This window comes from Monodelphis domestica, chromosome 1 (assembly GCF_027887165.1).
Source record: "Monodelphis domestica isolate mMonDom1 chromosome 1, mMonDom1.pri, whole genome shotgun sequence".
In the NCBI taxonomy this organism is placed as follows: Eukaryota; Metazoa; Chordata; class Mammalia; order Didelphimorphia; family Didelphidae; genus Monodelphis; species Monodelphis domestica.
In genome coordinates this window covers 358,844,765-358,860,578 of record NC_077227.1, presented here as the reverse complement: position 1 = coordinate 358,860,578, position 15,814 = coordinate 358,844,765, and the positions used below count along the sequence as shown (strand labels likewise).

General features: G+C 38.7%; 1 protein-coding gene across 1 annotated transcript; it reads left to right on the top strand.

The window, feature by feature from the left end:
• The first annotated feature begins 214 nt into the window (after positions 1-214).
• On the top strand, positions 215-5,606 carry MED7 (mediator complex subunit 7). The gene is made up of 2 exons (XM_003339565.4): positions 215-322; positions 4,753-5,606. Exon 2 carries the CDS (start codon positions 4,771-4,773, stop codon positions 5,467-5,469), a length of 699 nt encoding a protein of 232 aa, XP_003339613.1. The 5' UTR covers positions 215-322; positions 4,753-4,770; the 3' UTR covers positions 5,470-5,606.
• The last annotated feature ends 10,208 nt before the right edge of the window (positions 5,607-15,814 follow it).

Below are 15,814 nucleotides of genomic sequence, written 5' to 3'. Positions count from 1 at the left end.
ACGCTAGCAGCAATATCAGTTCTGACTTTTAACAAAAGGTTTCTTTTTTTGAAATAATTATCTCAAAGAACCCGCAAAGCCCCCAGAAAAAAACATAGGGAGCATGCGTAGGTGTAAGTGCGCGACGAAACGGAGGTACGGCCTGCTGCGGAACAGAGTGAGAAGGGATGGAGGTGGGATTTAGTGCTTTAACGGACTGCTCCAGCAGCCAATCAAGAAGCGCTGTTGCTGGGCCGCTCCTTCCTGGCTAAGGCGGCCGGAAGTCGGCAGCCATAGACGCGGTTTAGCCGCGACGCTCTGGAGACTGCTGGCGTAGGGGGAGGTGAGTGTGAATTTCAGGTTGGCATGTAGCTCCGCGGCACAATTTTTTTTCCTGTTGGGGAAATCCTTGGCCAGGTTTCTTGAGACGCCGACTCGAGAGAGGATCGGTGGAGCTGCGGGCTCCTGGCCCCGGTGGGGACCCTCGGATTGCTCCTCCTTCCCCCTGTCTTGTAAACAGATGCCCGGTCGCCCCCCTACGGGCTCACCCCTTGCCGGCCTACTCGCCCCTCTGTCGTCCCATGCGAGGACTGGGGTCTTGGCCCCTAGCCGCACGGAGACAGGAGAGCCTCCCGGAGACCGCTTGGGTGCCGGAGAAGGGGCGTGGGAGTTGTGTCCCCCCCCCCTTCCAGTCTGGTGAATTGACTAGGTGACCCTAGACCCCCTTTTCTGAGAGTGTCTTCCCTTGCAGCTGAAGAAACTGAGGCGCTGAAAGATTTCGTGATTTTGTGCATTTTTCATTTCCCATGCCTTCTGTACTTTTTCATTCTCACGTCCCGGCTCACTTCCAATCTCATATAAAATCTCACTTTCTACGAGAAGCCGTTTTGTATATCTTTTAAAACGAATGCTTTTCCTCTGTTAATTATCTCGCACATACCTTATTTGTATTTAGTTTACTCGTTGTTCCCCTCTAGTCGTGAGCTCTCTGAGAAAAGGTATTCTTGTTCATATTTTTTAACTTTCTGTGTATCCCCATACTTAGCACAGTGCCTAGAATAGCAAAAACTTAATAAATGCCTGTTGATTTTTACCTCCTTACAATATTGCATTTTGATTTTAGTCATTTTGTTATAACAGTGGAACTCATTTTAGAGTGATTAAGAGACTTTATAGATAATAATAGCTAAAGTATATTAGTATTGGTTCTTTAAAGTTTCCATGTATTTTGTCAGTGTTATCTTTTGTATAAAAATATCCTCATGATATACTTTTTTATATTCCCCTTTTACAAAAGAAAAAGAAGCTTTAAAGAAGTTAAATGACTTGAACAGGGTTATTTTGCTAGTGACTGGTTTAAATGAATCCACAAGCATTTATTACATGAGAGCTATGTGCTAAGTGCTGGGGATTAAGAGACAAACGAAAATCCTTGGCCACAAACTTACATTTAACAGGTGTCAGGGTAGAAGGTAATATAATAGGTGAACTAGCAGCTGGAAGGTATCAGGTGATGTTTAAACAGATTTTTAAAGTAAACTATGGATTCTTAATTTTTTTCATTTATTTTTTCCTAATTACATATAAAAAAATAAATTCTAATGTTGGTTCTTAAGAAATTTGACTTCCAAATCCCTTTCCTCCTTTTCTGGGTTTGTAAGCAATTTGATGCAAGTTATACATGTGCATTCACACAAAACATGTCTATATTAGTTTTGTTGTGAAAGAAAACACAATCCCCCCCCAAAAAAAAACCAACCACCACCCCCAAACAAGAAAAGTAAAGAAAGTTTTTAAAAGTGTGCTTAAATTTGTACTCTATCAGTTCTTTTTTGGAGATGGATAACATTTTTATAAGACCTTCAAAATTGTCCTGGATCTTTGTATTGCTGAGACTACCCAAAGCCTTTTACAATGATCATTGAACAGTGTTATTGGTTCTGGTCATTCACTTTGCATCAATTCATATAAGTCTTTACAATTTTTTCTAAGAGCATCCTCCTCATTTCTTATAGCACAATAGTATTAATAGTATTACATCATAACCATATACTATAACTTGTTCAGCCATTCCTCAATTGATGGGCATCCCCTCAATTTCCAATGTTTGCCACCACAAAAAGAATTGCCATAAACATTTTTGTACATGTAGATCCTTTTTGGTTTTTTATCTCTTTGGGATATAGACCTAGCAGTGGTATTTCTGGGCCAAAGGGTATACACAGTTTTAAATAGTTTTGGGACATAATTCCAAATTGCTTTCCAGAATGGTTGAATTACTTCACAACTTCACCAGCTGTGGACTAGTGTCAGTTTTCCCATATCTCCTCCAGCATTTGCCATTTTCTTTTTTGTTGTTGTTTTTTGCTATATTAGCCAGTCTGATGAGTGTGGATACCTCAGAGTTGTTTTAATTTGCATTTCTCTAATCAAGAGTAATTTGGAGCATTTTTTTTATGACTACAGATAGCTTTGATTACTTCCCCTGAAAATGGCTGTTCATTCCCTGACCATTTATCAGTTAGGGAATAACTTTAAATAAGGGATTCTAAAGAGATGTAGGTGATAAGGGACTGCATATTAAAAGCCATTATAGAAACACGAAATATATTTAATTTTCTTCGACTGAAAATCCCTTATTTTACAGATGAAGAAATTTAAGATTGATGAAATTTAAAGCAGACTTTAAAAATCACAGACAGGCTGTGCTGGAATTGGAGCCTAGGAGTTTTTTGTTGTTTTGGTTTTGCACAATATAGTGGTTTTACCACTGTGCCCTGTCCTGTAGCTTAGGGGAGGGGCTTTCATCCAGATAGGATTTATCTGGCCCAAGTGGGAAGGAGACAGAATTCCAGGTGAGGGGAACAAGAGTCTTATATTTTTATGACAGTGAGGAAATTTCCATTATTAATTGAGGAAGCTCTGCTTCAGGCTATCACCTTGTAGTCATAAGAAGTTGAGTTAAGTGAAGACCTTGGTCAAGATCACAAAAGTAATAAGTATAGCAGTTCAAGACCTTGAACCCATTTTTTGATGAGGATGTGGACTCTTAAATAATCACCCTAGTGCAATTATCAATAATATGGAAATTGGTCTTGATCAATGACACAAGTAACACCCAGTGGAATTATGTGTCAGCTGGGGGGTGGGTTGGGGTGAGGAGAGAACATGAATCCTGTAACCATGGAAAAATATTCTAAATTAAATAAAATTTTCAATTGGGGAAAAATAAAATAAAATATTTGGGGGTGGGAGGAAGACCTGGAATCCATGTAATCTAATGTCAAGTCCACTGTCTCTACCCTTCAAGTTACATAGGCTGAACCAGGCCTAGGAAGCATTGTATTATTCTCTGTACCTTCATTCAGAGCTACTTATACTCCCTTCTCTCAACCTGGGGTGAAGAAAGAATGATGAACTGTTTCTGCTTGTCATAATTTTCACTGTTTCCTTTTTAGCCACTAGGATTCAAGCACATTTCAACCTTGGAGGGAACCTCAGTGACCATCTAGTCTAACACATTCCCTAGAGAGAAGTCCCATTAGAACCTACCTAACAAATTGTCATTAAGAGGCTTTTATTGTCAAAATACTGGTATATCAGAAGTTTCTGATTTGGATATTCCTTGGACACGTCAAACTAAACATATCCAAAACAGAATTTCTTTCTCTCTCCCCAAACTCCCCTTCCCTATTTTTGTGAATTGGTACCACTATCCCTTTGGTTACCCAAGTTCACAGGGTCTGAGTTATCCTCACGGATTCATTGCCTCTATATGGTCTTAGATAAATCATTTCACTTTCTTGGGTTTATTCTATCTATAAAATGAAGGGATGGCCTAGATGGCCTCTGAAATCTCTTACAACTCTAGATGTATGATTCTATGATGAATTGCTATTTCCCATCTAGTCAGTTGGTTAGTTTCTTTTTTTTCCTCTCCAAATCTATACTTTTTCTCACCTGGCCTACCATTCCAGTTCAAGTCATCATTCTTAACTTTACTGGATGATTATAATAGTTTCCAAATTAGTTTTTCCTCCCTCAAATGTCTTTAATTCATTCTCCATACAGCTAACACAGTAATATTACTAATGGGGAGGTCATGTCATTTCTGCTCAAGTTTTAGTTGTACCCCTATTACTCTTAGGATCAAATACAAACTTCTCCTACCTTTCCAAATTTATTAGTCCTCTTCATACACTTTATAGTCCAAACTGGCTTACTTTCTGTTCCATTCTCACTCCTGTCTCTGAGGAGCCCTAGGATCCTTCAGAATTTGGTTTAGTCCCCCTCTTGTATCTAAGGCATTTCCTGATTTCTACTACTGGTAGTAACTTCTCTCCTACTTCCCATCCCTGAATTACATATACTTTGTATTTTTCTTTTAAAGTTTAAACCCTTTGAGGGCAGAGATTCTATCTCTGTATCCTTAGCACCAAGCGATGTGTCTTATTGAATCCATCCTTGTCATTTCACTTAATTAGTAGATTGTTTTAGAAAGGTTAATAGAGTTTAAAAAATTGGTCTAGGAGTGTTGAGCAATGATGACTGGCTGATTCAAAAAGGAACCCAGGAAGAAAACCTCTACTTATTCATTCACTCCTTCCTTTTTGTGTTCTAGGGAAATCTGGTAATTAGATTCTCTTTACCTTGATCTTCATCTCTTAACATTCACCCACCCCATAAAAGTATCTTTAAATGCCGTGTTTTACTCTTTCTGTTAGGACTGTAAATAGTTTGTAGCTCTGACCTGATGTTTGTTTATGTCTGTAGGTTCTTGAAAATTTCAAAATGGGTGAACCTCAGCAAGTGAGTGCACTCCCCCCACCACCAATGCAATACATCAAGGAATATACAGATGAAAACATCCGGAAGGGTCTAGCTCCTAAGCCTCCACCTCCAATAAAGGATAGTTATATGATGTTTGGCAATCAGTTCCAGTGTGATGACCTCATCATCCGCCCTTTGGAGAGTCAGGGCATTGAACGACTTCACCCTATGCAATTTGATCATAAAAAAGAACTAAGAAAACTCAATATGTCTATCCTCATTAACTTTTTAGATCTCCTAGATATCTTGATTAGGAGTCCTGGAAGCATAAAACGAGAGGAGAAGCTGGAAGACCTAAAATTGCTTTTTGTCCATGTACATCATCTTATAAATGAATATCGACCCCACCAAGCCAGGGAGACACTCAGAGTCATGATGGAGGTACAAAAAAGGCAGCGCCTTGAAACAGCTGAAAGGTTTCAAAAGCACCTGGAACGAGTTATTGAAATGATCCAGAATTGCCTGGCTTCTTTACCTGATGATTTGCCCCATACAGAAGGAGGAATGAGGTTAAAAACTGAGCCAATGGATACTGATGACAGCAAAAATTGTATTGGACAAAATGAACAGCGAGAGAATTCTAGTCATAGAAGAGACCAGATTATAGAGAAAGATGCTGCTTTGTGTATCTTAATTGATGAAATGAATGAAAGGCCATGAAAGTCTTTTTAAAATTTGTTGTACAAACTTTGGGGATGGGATGGGGGACAGGGTTATGTAGCCAAAAATTGTATGACATTGTGTCTTGCTTGATACTCTTGAAACTTGTATAGAAATATAAATTTGCCTGATCATGACATTATGCATTTAAAAAGTGGAATTTTTTCCCCCCAATATAAATTCTTAACTACAGGTAAACAGAACAGGTAAAATGTTGCGTAATGGTTTGAGCTAACTTCATAGGTTTGCTTCTTTTTTTAAAAAAAAAAAAAGTACAGTTGGCACTTTCTGAAAAGAACCAGTTACCTCTGTTAGTTAGGAAGTAGTTCTTTTAACTTCTGGTTTCATTTTTAGTTTATTTTAGTAGTTGTGCACAAATAAGGTTCTATTTTGAGCTGCAAAAAATGCCCCATAGCATGTTGTATATTTAAAATTAACTTAATTTAAAATAACTTAAGATGGGTTTAATCATAGTTTGAGTAAAGTTTTTTCAAGTTATTTATAGTTTGTATTCATAAAAATCTAATGCTCCTCAGTAAATCATCATGAAACAAATATTTATTTTAAAACTACATAATTTGGAATAACTTTCCCAAGAATAAAAAATTTAAGTGGATTGAATTATTTCAGTGAAATGAGAAAGCTAGTACAATACTACTTTATATAGAAAAATCAATGTGAGTATAAAACCACTCATAAATTCATTAATATAATAATGAATACTAAAGTTCAGATGTCTTCATGGAACACTGGAATGGCAGAAATAATCTTGAAACCTGAAACCAAGCTTTAGTTTCTATCTCTTTTTGTCCGAGTGAAATTAAATTTTATCTCTTGCATTCTTAAAGTAAAATAGCAAAGTAGTGGGCACCTAGGAATAAAGTAAGAATTTGTAAATTACAATATTAGTTCTATGGAAACCCAATGTATTTCAACTACTCCAATACAGGAAACAAAATTTTTAGACGTTTCTTGCAATATATTAGCTTTGGATTTTTTCCAGAATTAGAAAACATACTGATAGCTTTGGACTTGACTACAGCATAAAGTAGAATTTGGAAGCTAAAAGGAATACAAATCATTTCTCCCAGAGTTGTCCTAATTACTTATATTACAATATAATAACTTATATTACAATACAAAACAAAAATGTAGACCTTTCCTACATTCTTACAGTCCAAATCCTACAATACTAAATGTGGAAGAAATGGATTCCCAACTTAGGGGACCAAATCTTGGAATCAGATGGTTTATGAAGGGAAGTTTGGGCCAAGGCTGATCAGAGGATTTCAGTGCAGGAGTGGGTAGGATGAGATGTGTCTCAAGAGGTTTTAAGGTAGTTGAGATGATTTTGGTCACTCCCTATCAGGGTCAGGGCCACACTGGTCTTCCACACCAACTCCTCATTTGGGCCAGGTAGAGTAGAATGAGGAGTCCCTGTCTGAAATGTAACACCACGTACCCAGAGATGAGTAATGCTTCCTGTAGGAATTGTCGCCTTATTCCAGCAGTGTTTATAGTAGTCCACTGCCCACCTCCAACACATCTGCATGCCACACCGGGTCTAGATGGCTCTGAATACAGAGAACAGCTTCGGTATGGGATTAGGAAAAGATGGAATGCACTCGGTCTTGGATTCTAGAGTGGTGCCAAGCAAGGGAGGGAGAGAGGTCAGCAGGAACTTCATTTCTATATGAAAAGGTGGGGGGGCCTCTACAAAAAGCCTAGCAAATATGTAGATGTTGGGCAGACCTTAATCCTTGGAAACACTTGCACATACAACACAACATATATTCCTTCTCTGTGTCTACTCCTCATCTATAAAATGGTGATAATAATAGCACTTAACTTCTAAGGTTGTTAGACTGTTCCATTTGGCCTAAGAGGGCCAGAAATAATGGGTATAAGTTGTAAAGGGACCTATTTCGGCCTGATAAGTGAAAAAGTTCCTAGCAATTAGAGTTGTTCCAATGAGAGATGGTTTGCCTTGAGAGGTAGTAGGTAGCTTCCTCTTTTTATTATTCTTTCCTTTCATATCCAATCAGTCACCAAGATTCCTTTGGTTGCAACTCAACATATTCCTCTCATCTGTTCCATACTCCCAATTTCCTCTGCTGCTACTCAAGCACAAGTCCACATTATTGGCCAGCTACTCTACTTTATTGGCCTCTTGTTGGGCTTTCCAAACTCTATTCCATTCCCCTCCAATTTGTCCTTAATAATGTGAGGATAATTTTCCTAATACTCTGGTCATGTATTCCCTGTCTCAGAAATCTTCAACACCTCTCAATTTCCTACCTAGTGAAGTTTCAACTCTGATATTCAAAAAGCTTCCACATTATACTTCAGGTTATTTTCCTTCATGCATTGTGTGCTCCTGCTTGGCAGGAGGACCCTTTCCTTCCTTGTCCAGCAAGTCTGTATAACTACTCAACTTCTTGGTGCCTGAAATTTCAGCCAATTACTTTCACTGTCATCTCCCATAGCACTGTTTTAAAAGTCTTGAGGGCAGCTAGGTGGCTTAGTGGATTGAGAGCCGGGCCTGGAGATGGGAGGTCTTGAGTTCAAGACCCTGGACAAGTCACTTAGCCACCATAGCTCAGCCCTTATCCCTCTTCTGCCTTGGAATCAATACATAATATTGATTCTAAGATGAAAAGTTTTTTTTTAATCTTTTAATGTATTTTTCATGTGATACTGGGTTATTCCCAGCTCAAACTTCTTTCTTCCTGAATCAAATATAAACTCCATTTGGCATTTGAAGTTCTTTACCATCTAGCCCCTTCCTATTTTTCCAGACTTCTTACACATCTCTCCTCTCCATATACTATGTGGTCCAGACGTACGACTGTCTGTTCTTCCTCACCTATGATGCTACACGTCTTCCATCTCTTCTTTTTCACCGGTGGTCCCCATGCCTGGAGTGTCCTTGCCTACTTACTTTCATCTCTAACTCCCCTGCCTTTCTCTAAGCCTCAGCTCAAAAATCACCTGGAGTTGGCTTTTCCTGGTCACCTCAGCTGTTAGTGCCTTTCTTTCTGTGGTTCCTCTGTATGAACTCTACACATTGATACAGTCAGGTGGGGCAGCAGATAAAATGCTAGACAAGGAACACTTAGGCTCAAATTCTGTCACAGACACTAGCTGTGTGACCCTAGGCAAGCCATGTACCTTCTCAGCCTCACTTTTTTCATCTGTAAAATGAGGATTAAAATTATACCTATATTGTAAGATTGTTGTGGGGATTAAATAAGAAGTCATATGAAGTGCAATCCTTTAAGCTTCTATCAATGCTAACTTAATATTGGATGAGGACCCCTAAAAAGGCTTTTGACACCTTTGGGATCCACCTGTCACCCAGCTCTCACCTTGTGACTCCAAGAAACTGTGACACATGTAGAGGCCATACTCAGATAAAACCATACCTGCAAATGGACTAAACTAGGTGAGGGTAACTGATAGGTCTCAAGCCCTTCAGTGATTTAGAGGGCTATCTCCCCCGGGCAAGAGAAGACATCCCTAGAATGGACAGAGGAGAACAATTTGTTCAGTGGTCATGATGGTGGTTGACACAGGCAACATGGAGTGATTAAAGTATGGGCATCCACTGAAGATACCACGGTTATCCCCTGCACCCCAGGCCACGGCCAGTCACCCTGACTTTTGTCTTGCCACTTCGATGTCTCTGAAACAGTCTAACAGATAAGGCATCTCTGCCTTATTTAAATCCATTTCACATGTAAGTCAAGACATTCCCCTGCAACATCATTGGTCCTCTTTGAAGCCAAAAGGACAAATAACACTATTAATACTATATGTGCACCTTCTGTATAATTTTATATACATGGTGTCTTCCTCATTAGAATGCCAATTACTTGAGGACAAAGAATATGGCTTTTTCTATCACCAGTGTTTAGCCCAGTACCTTGAACATAGTAAACACTTAATAAATGCTTATTAAAAGACTGGCCTTGAAGAAGAAGTATGAGAAAACACCTGCCTATGGTTGGTCCTCTGTGGAGGTAGGAGGTACACTGTGTGGAACACTAAATGCATTTTAAGAAATTTTTGATATGATGATCAGTTTTTCTGATTCACTTTTTTTTCTTTTAAAAATATTCTATGTTGTTTGGGATGGCTATCTGGGAGGGAAAGGGAGAAGGAATATAGGAAGAAATTTAAGCAATGTAAAAAAATAAAAGATATCCAAAAACAATCTTTTCAAAAAATGTTTGTTGATTAAAATTATGCATTATAGCTATCTCTGTTGATGACTGATCACCATACTAGAATGTAAACTCTCTGAGGGCAGAGGTGGTGTCTTACCTAAGTTTTATATTGCTTTTAGTACTTAATATAATAATTTGTTCAAGTAGGTGATTAATAAATGGATGTTTATAATAGCAAATTTGTTCCTCCAGGAAAAACAAGTATATTTTTTGCAGAGATGAGGGACTATGAGTGTGAAACACTGCATTTACTATCTGTCAGGTGTGGTTGATTATTAGATTTCCTAAACTGCTTCCTGACAGTCAAAAACAAAACCCAAACCTAAAAAGATTTTTAGGAAGAATTTTAAGTCATTTGAGGAGAGAACTTAGGAGGTGTGGCTCTGTCTCAAATCTCTGTGGGATTTCTGTTATATAGAATTCAAACAAATGGGTAAAGAAGACAGTGTGGCTAGCATATAGAAAAGGTTGTTTGAGATTTATGTCAGTAGGAAACTATAAATTTTCATTAAAATTCTGGCAAAATTAAAAGCTGTTGGGAAGGCCCAAAGCACAAGTGAGGGGTGAACCCAAGACCTGGATAGATCCAAAACAAGCACTCTAGCTTCTCTGGAGTGTCTCTGAGGTCAGCATTTCAGGTTAAGCAATTTCTAGCCACTGTAAGAATTAATAATATTTCTACCCACATATATATTTTATAAAGTTTATTGGAAAGAGTAGACAATTACTCCTAAGTAACCTGACCATGTGGTGCCTAGCCTGCCAATCTCTTTCCTCTTTCCTCCCGTCACCTGCCTCCTCTGTTCTCTTCTCAGTTCTCCCCCGATTCTCTCTTGATTCTCCCACTCAGAAGTCCCAAACCTTGACTTTATTGACGCACAGTTCATAAAGGGACACAAAACTGGTGCTACTGTGTTATCTCAGGAGTGTTTGGTAGACAGGTAAAGCTCCTCAGGAGGGGGAGGGGATAAACTTCCTTGACACAACCCCCCTGTGTTCCTTTGGGAGACCCATCTCCCCAGGGGATCATTTAAATATAACTATCTCATAACTCTAAATACCTTCTAGCTAAAAGTACAAACAATATTGCATTTTTCTAAGAGGGAGTTACAATAGTTAGAGATGAGAGTAAAATACAAAAACTGATTGATAGATGCATTGACAAAATGCCAACTAGGGAGCAGTTACCTTTGGCATAAGAGTTTACATTCAAAATAAGTATGTTCAACCCCTTCAATTCAGTTCATTATATCCCAAAGTTCAGTCTGGATCTTTTGATACAGTGTGTGGCTTCTTCAGGCATCTTTACAGCACCTTCTCCAAAAGGATCCACTTTCCTGATTTTGGGTGTTGGCAAGTTTCTTTTCCTGAAATTTCTCCAAAAAATTTTAAACCTTGGATTTTTAGGATAATTACACATCCCCCCCTCAGGAGGGTGTTGAAAAATACCAGAATCACACTGGGATACATGACTGAGGTATTATGAGGTATATGAAACAATCGTCAAAAGAAAAACAAAACAAAAATCCCAAAATAAAAGAATAAAAATTAAATTTTGTATAAAAAGAATAAGTACAGAAATGATAAAAAAATAAAATAAAAATCTTATGTGTATAAAATCTTGAGTAAAAAAAAAAACTGTAACAGGTTCTTGAATCACAACAAGGACCAATTAAAGTGACTTATATTCCATAAGCCTGTAGGACAACAGCAGCAATATAGCACTTTACCCATTTGCAGCCAGAACTACAGAAAATTGCCAAACTATAAGAGAGAAAGACCTAAGTTTCAACAGCAAATAGGTTCCCTAGTCTGATTTTACCATCACTGTCAGAGATAGGGGGAGCCAGGATGATAACCGATCTGAGACACTTGACTCAAAGTATGGTTCAAGGGAGTCCTGCATCTTCACATATGTCAAGCACCACAACCTCGATTCTCACACTAGGTTCAAGTCCTTTCATATTGGCATAGAAATTCAACAATCCTCCCTGGATTGGATTTGGTCCTTTTAGACCTTGTGCTACCTGGCACTGTATATTGGCTCTTTTGTTCCCTTCTCCTGGAATCAGACATAATCATTAAACAAAGTCCCATAACATTTATCAATACATGGCAGGTTTCCATAGTCAAAAGCCTTTTGAGTATGCATATTACTAGGGCTAATGGATACTGCAAATTTACACCGTAAGCTTTATCCTTCAAAGCAAAAAAAACCCATTAATACTGATTTCATGTAGTTCAAGTATCACCAAGTTAGAAAAAAAGAAAGAAAATCAAATATCCTATTACAAACATTAAGAGAAAAAATAATTAATTAAAAAATTGTAATTTCATAGTTCATATGCCATGTGACAATGTGTTAGCCAAGCAGAGGTGCAACACAAAACGTGCTCACTCAAAAATGAAATGTATATCACTTTTAACTTGGCCAGGATCCACAATGTGAGTGTACATAATTCTTTCACCAGGTAAAAAACTTTTAAAAACAGAAGTAAAACAATTAATACAGATTCTAAAAAGTAGCAAAATCTCCAAAATTATAAGAGTCCATTTAAGGATAACTGCAAACAAACCCACTATCATTAGGAGTCACATGACTTGCTGTGTGACATGTAAAAAAACCTTTGAACACATGAAAACTTGTCACAGGTTCTACAGATTTAGCCAATCTTTCAACCTTGGCAAAAATATTATTAATAAAGTTTGTTAATACCATAATTCCAAAATTTGGTGGGATAGAAACCCAGAAAAACCTCTGTACAGTTTATAAAGAGTCACAAAATATAATAAATCCATTTGAAGCTATTAGGTTTCACAGGAAAAAATCATTTCCACATTCTGGATGAGATTATAATACATCACAGGGTAACTAAACCACATGGGCACCTCCCTCCCTCTTGGTATGAGACTGTAACAGTGTAACAGAACTGTCTCCAATATGTCCCACCCATTTTCACATGGAGCCTAGGACTAAAAAGTGAAAATCAGTATAGATATGTTATCTATTACATTTACAATAAAAGTAGAGATGGGAAAATACAACAATGTCATTGCATTCTACTTCAGCTACAAATAGACCCTTACCTCTTATTACAAACAACAAAGAGACAGGAAAATAAATCCTGTTTGGAATGGGGGGGGGGGTGCTCCCATATGCAGGGCTGTGCTGATCACATGCCTGGGGAAAGTGCAGAGGCTGGGAAGAAATAGGAGTCTGCGTTTTTCGCACCCAGGGAAGTCAAGCTGTCAGAGGGCATGTAGGATCCTGCCCATCCTCTGATGCTCCATTCTCCTCCAAAACAGGCGGGGTGGGGTAGGGGGTCCACGTGGCAGCTGCTTTCCTCCCTGGGTCCCCAGTTCTGTGTTGGGCATAAAGCATCCTTTCCCTTCTCTATTGCCCCAGGGAGCCCCTAACTCTAATCCACAGCTTAGAAGGACCCCCAGGATTTGTTCAAGGGGTTTTCCCGCCCTACACTGCTCTAGGCTGAAAGAAGGAACACCAGGACCTTGCATACTGTAGAAAGAAAAAGAGCAGGAATTCTTGTTGGTTACCACTAAAAGTAAAAGTATTTCCCTCACCTTTCATTTCAAAATTCTGTTATAAAGGATTGTCAACATGGACTCTAGAAGTCCCCAAAATTGTAACCTAGTAAGAGTTAATGACCCCTGGTTTACTTAGCTTAAAGGTGAAAGCCTCAGGTTTGACCTTGTCACAGGAGAGTTTCTCCCTGAGGGAAAGTCCAACTTCACTAGTCTCAGACTAACAATAGACCTTAAAGTAGTTTAGGTGTGTGTGTGGGGGGGGGGGGGGGGAACTAATACCATCAGGTGTTAACTATCTCCTTTGTCCCAATGGTTTCTCTCCTTAGACCAAAAGTCCTTTACCTAGATAGCCCAGCCTTTGTCTGGATCTTTCCCTTTTGTGTCCATCAGCCCCTCACTGTTATTCTTGTCTGGGACTTCTCATCATCTCATCCTCAATCCTCATGTTCCCTCAGAAAGGTATTTAAGCTTCCCAACTTTAATGATTCCTTGGAGTTGTCAGTCTAGTGTTGTTGGCTCTCCCAAGGGTCAGTGTCCAGAGCAAGCAGAGTTTCAATCCTTGGAACTGTGGGCATGGGGCACACAGCTCTGCATGGAGGCCCAATTCAGCCCTATACCCCTTTCCTTAATTAAAGAGTGGTTTTTTGACTATTTAATAATTCTGTGTGTTTTTAGACAACAGGATGTTTTATGGGATAGAAGAGGAATACATTTAAAAGTGAAGGTGATGAAAAAAGCATGATTCATCAGTTAATTTTAATAATTATAATGGTCAAACATTTTCAGTGATTGTACTAACATTCAGCTGAAGCAACTTTTGTTGCTATACTAAATACCATATTAAGTCAATACTAAAAATTTGTCTGGATGTTTCTGACACAAGAAAGCAACAATGAAGATGATGTTAAGTAGCATTATTTAGATTGCTTTATAAATATTAAGTTGATTGAGCTGTGGAAAAACTGGTACTCCAATATGTTTTTGGACTTGTGCAAGTATTTTGAAGAGCAATATGGCAAAATGCAATAATTAGAAAACTGACTTTGTCTTTTGATACAATAATTACATGTCTAGAACTCCATCCCTCAAGGTATTATAAAAAAAAAAAGGAAGCACATTCCAGGCATGAGATGAAAAGGCATGGTAAAGCTTCCCGAGGGGAGAGAAACTTTAAGGTAGGAAGATAGAGGAAGGATAGAAGTTTTGGATACCATGAGGGGGATGGCGGAGCCAAATTATAGATATGAGGTGGCAGGAATGAGTCAGAAATCCAGGCCTTATTAATTATCAATGAGCCACAGCAAAACTCCAATCAGTGGACTACTCAGAAGGCTTGTACCCGTCCAGTGATCCAAACTTAATACCACACAGGTCGGAGAGATGATAGAGAAAAGAAAGTGCCTGGCCGAAGGCCAGGTCCCAGGTGAGAGAGATAGAGAAGGATTAAAGATGGAGCTTGGCAAGGACAGACATCAGTGAGGGTTGAGATCCAAGTGAGGAAGAGAGGAAGAGAGGAAGAGAGAAGGCGGAGCATGCTGTGGCTGTATTTAATTTCTTTTATATGCGAATATACATAATACATAGGGATGATTATCATTGGTTATCGACAAGGTATAGGTGTAGTTTCTCTTAGCCAGGTGAACACAAAGAAACCTGTTTTCCCACCTAACCTGGGGGAAGCTGGGGTCAAGGGTCAGAGGCTTTCCTAGCCAAGCACAAGACTGAGCATGCTCAAGACTGAGCATGCTCTCTTCTAAGACAATCTGTACATACTAACTGTTCCCCTTGCCCATAGGTAGGGGTGGACTGCTACACATGGGTTAGGAGATGGAATGTCATGTGTGAAGAACATAGAGAAATTCATTTGGCAAGATCATAGAATGTGTGAGGAGTGGTAATGTGTGATAAGATTGGGAAGGTAGATGAGATGCAGACTCTGAAGGGGATATAAATGCCAAACTGGATCATATTGGATCTTAGAGGAAATAAGGAATCAAGGGAGTTTTCCTGAGCAGGGGAATGCCATGGTTAGACTTTTTGCTTTAGGAACACACCCTTTGAAAGCTGCCTGGCTATATATTGGAGGTGGGGTGGGGGTGGTGGTTGGAGAGAAACTTGAAGCAGGAAGACTAATTGAGAGATAATTGGAATTTAGCTTTAGACACTTCCTAGCTGTATGACCCTGAGTAAACCATTTAATCCCAATTGCCTAGCCCTTAACTGCTTTTCTGACTTGGAACTAATACTTTGTATTAGTTCTAAAACTGAAGATAAGTGTTTAAAAAGAGAGAGATAATTGAAACAATCCAGACAAGATGTAATGCGTTCCTGAACTAGGGTGGTGGCTGCCTGAGGAGAGAGAAGGCACTACATATGAAAAATATAGAAAGAAAATTGATAAGACTTGGCAACTAATTATGTGGGGTGAAGGATAATAAAGAATCAATAATAACAATAATAGTAATAATATCTAACATATGTGTGAACTTTTAGCCTACATGATGAATAAGACATTTGAAAAATTGGAGGCCTATTCACCACCCTACCAATTATATAATGTACAATTATAT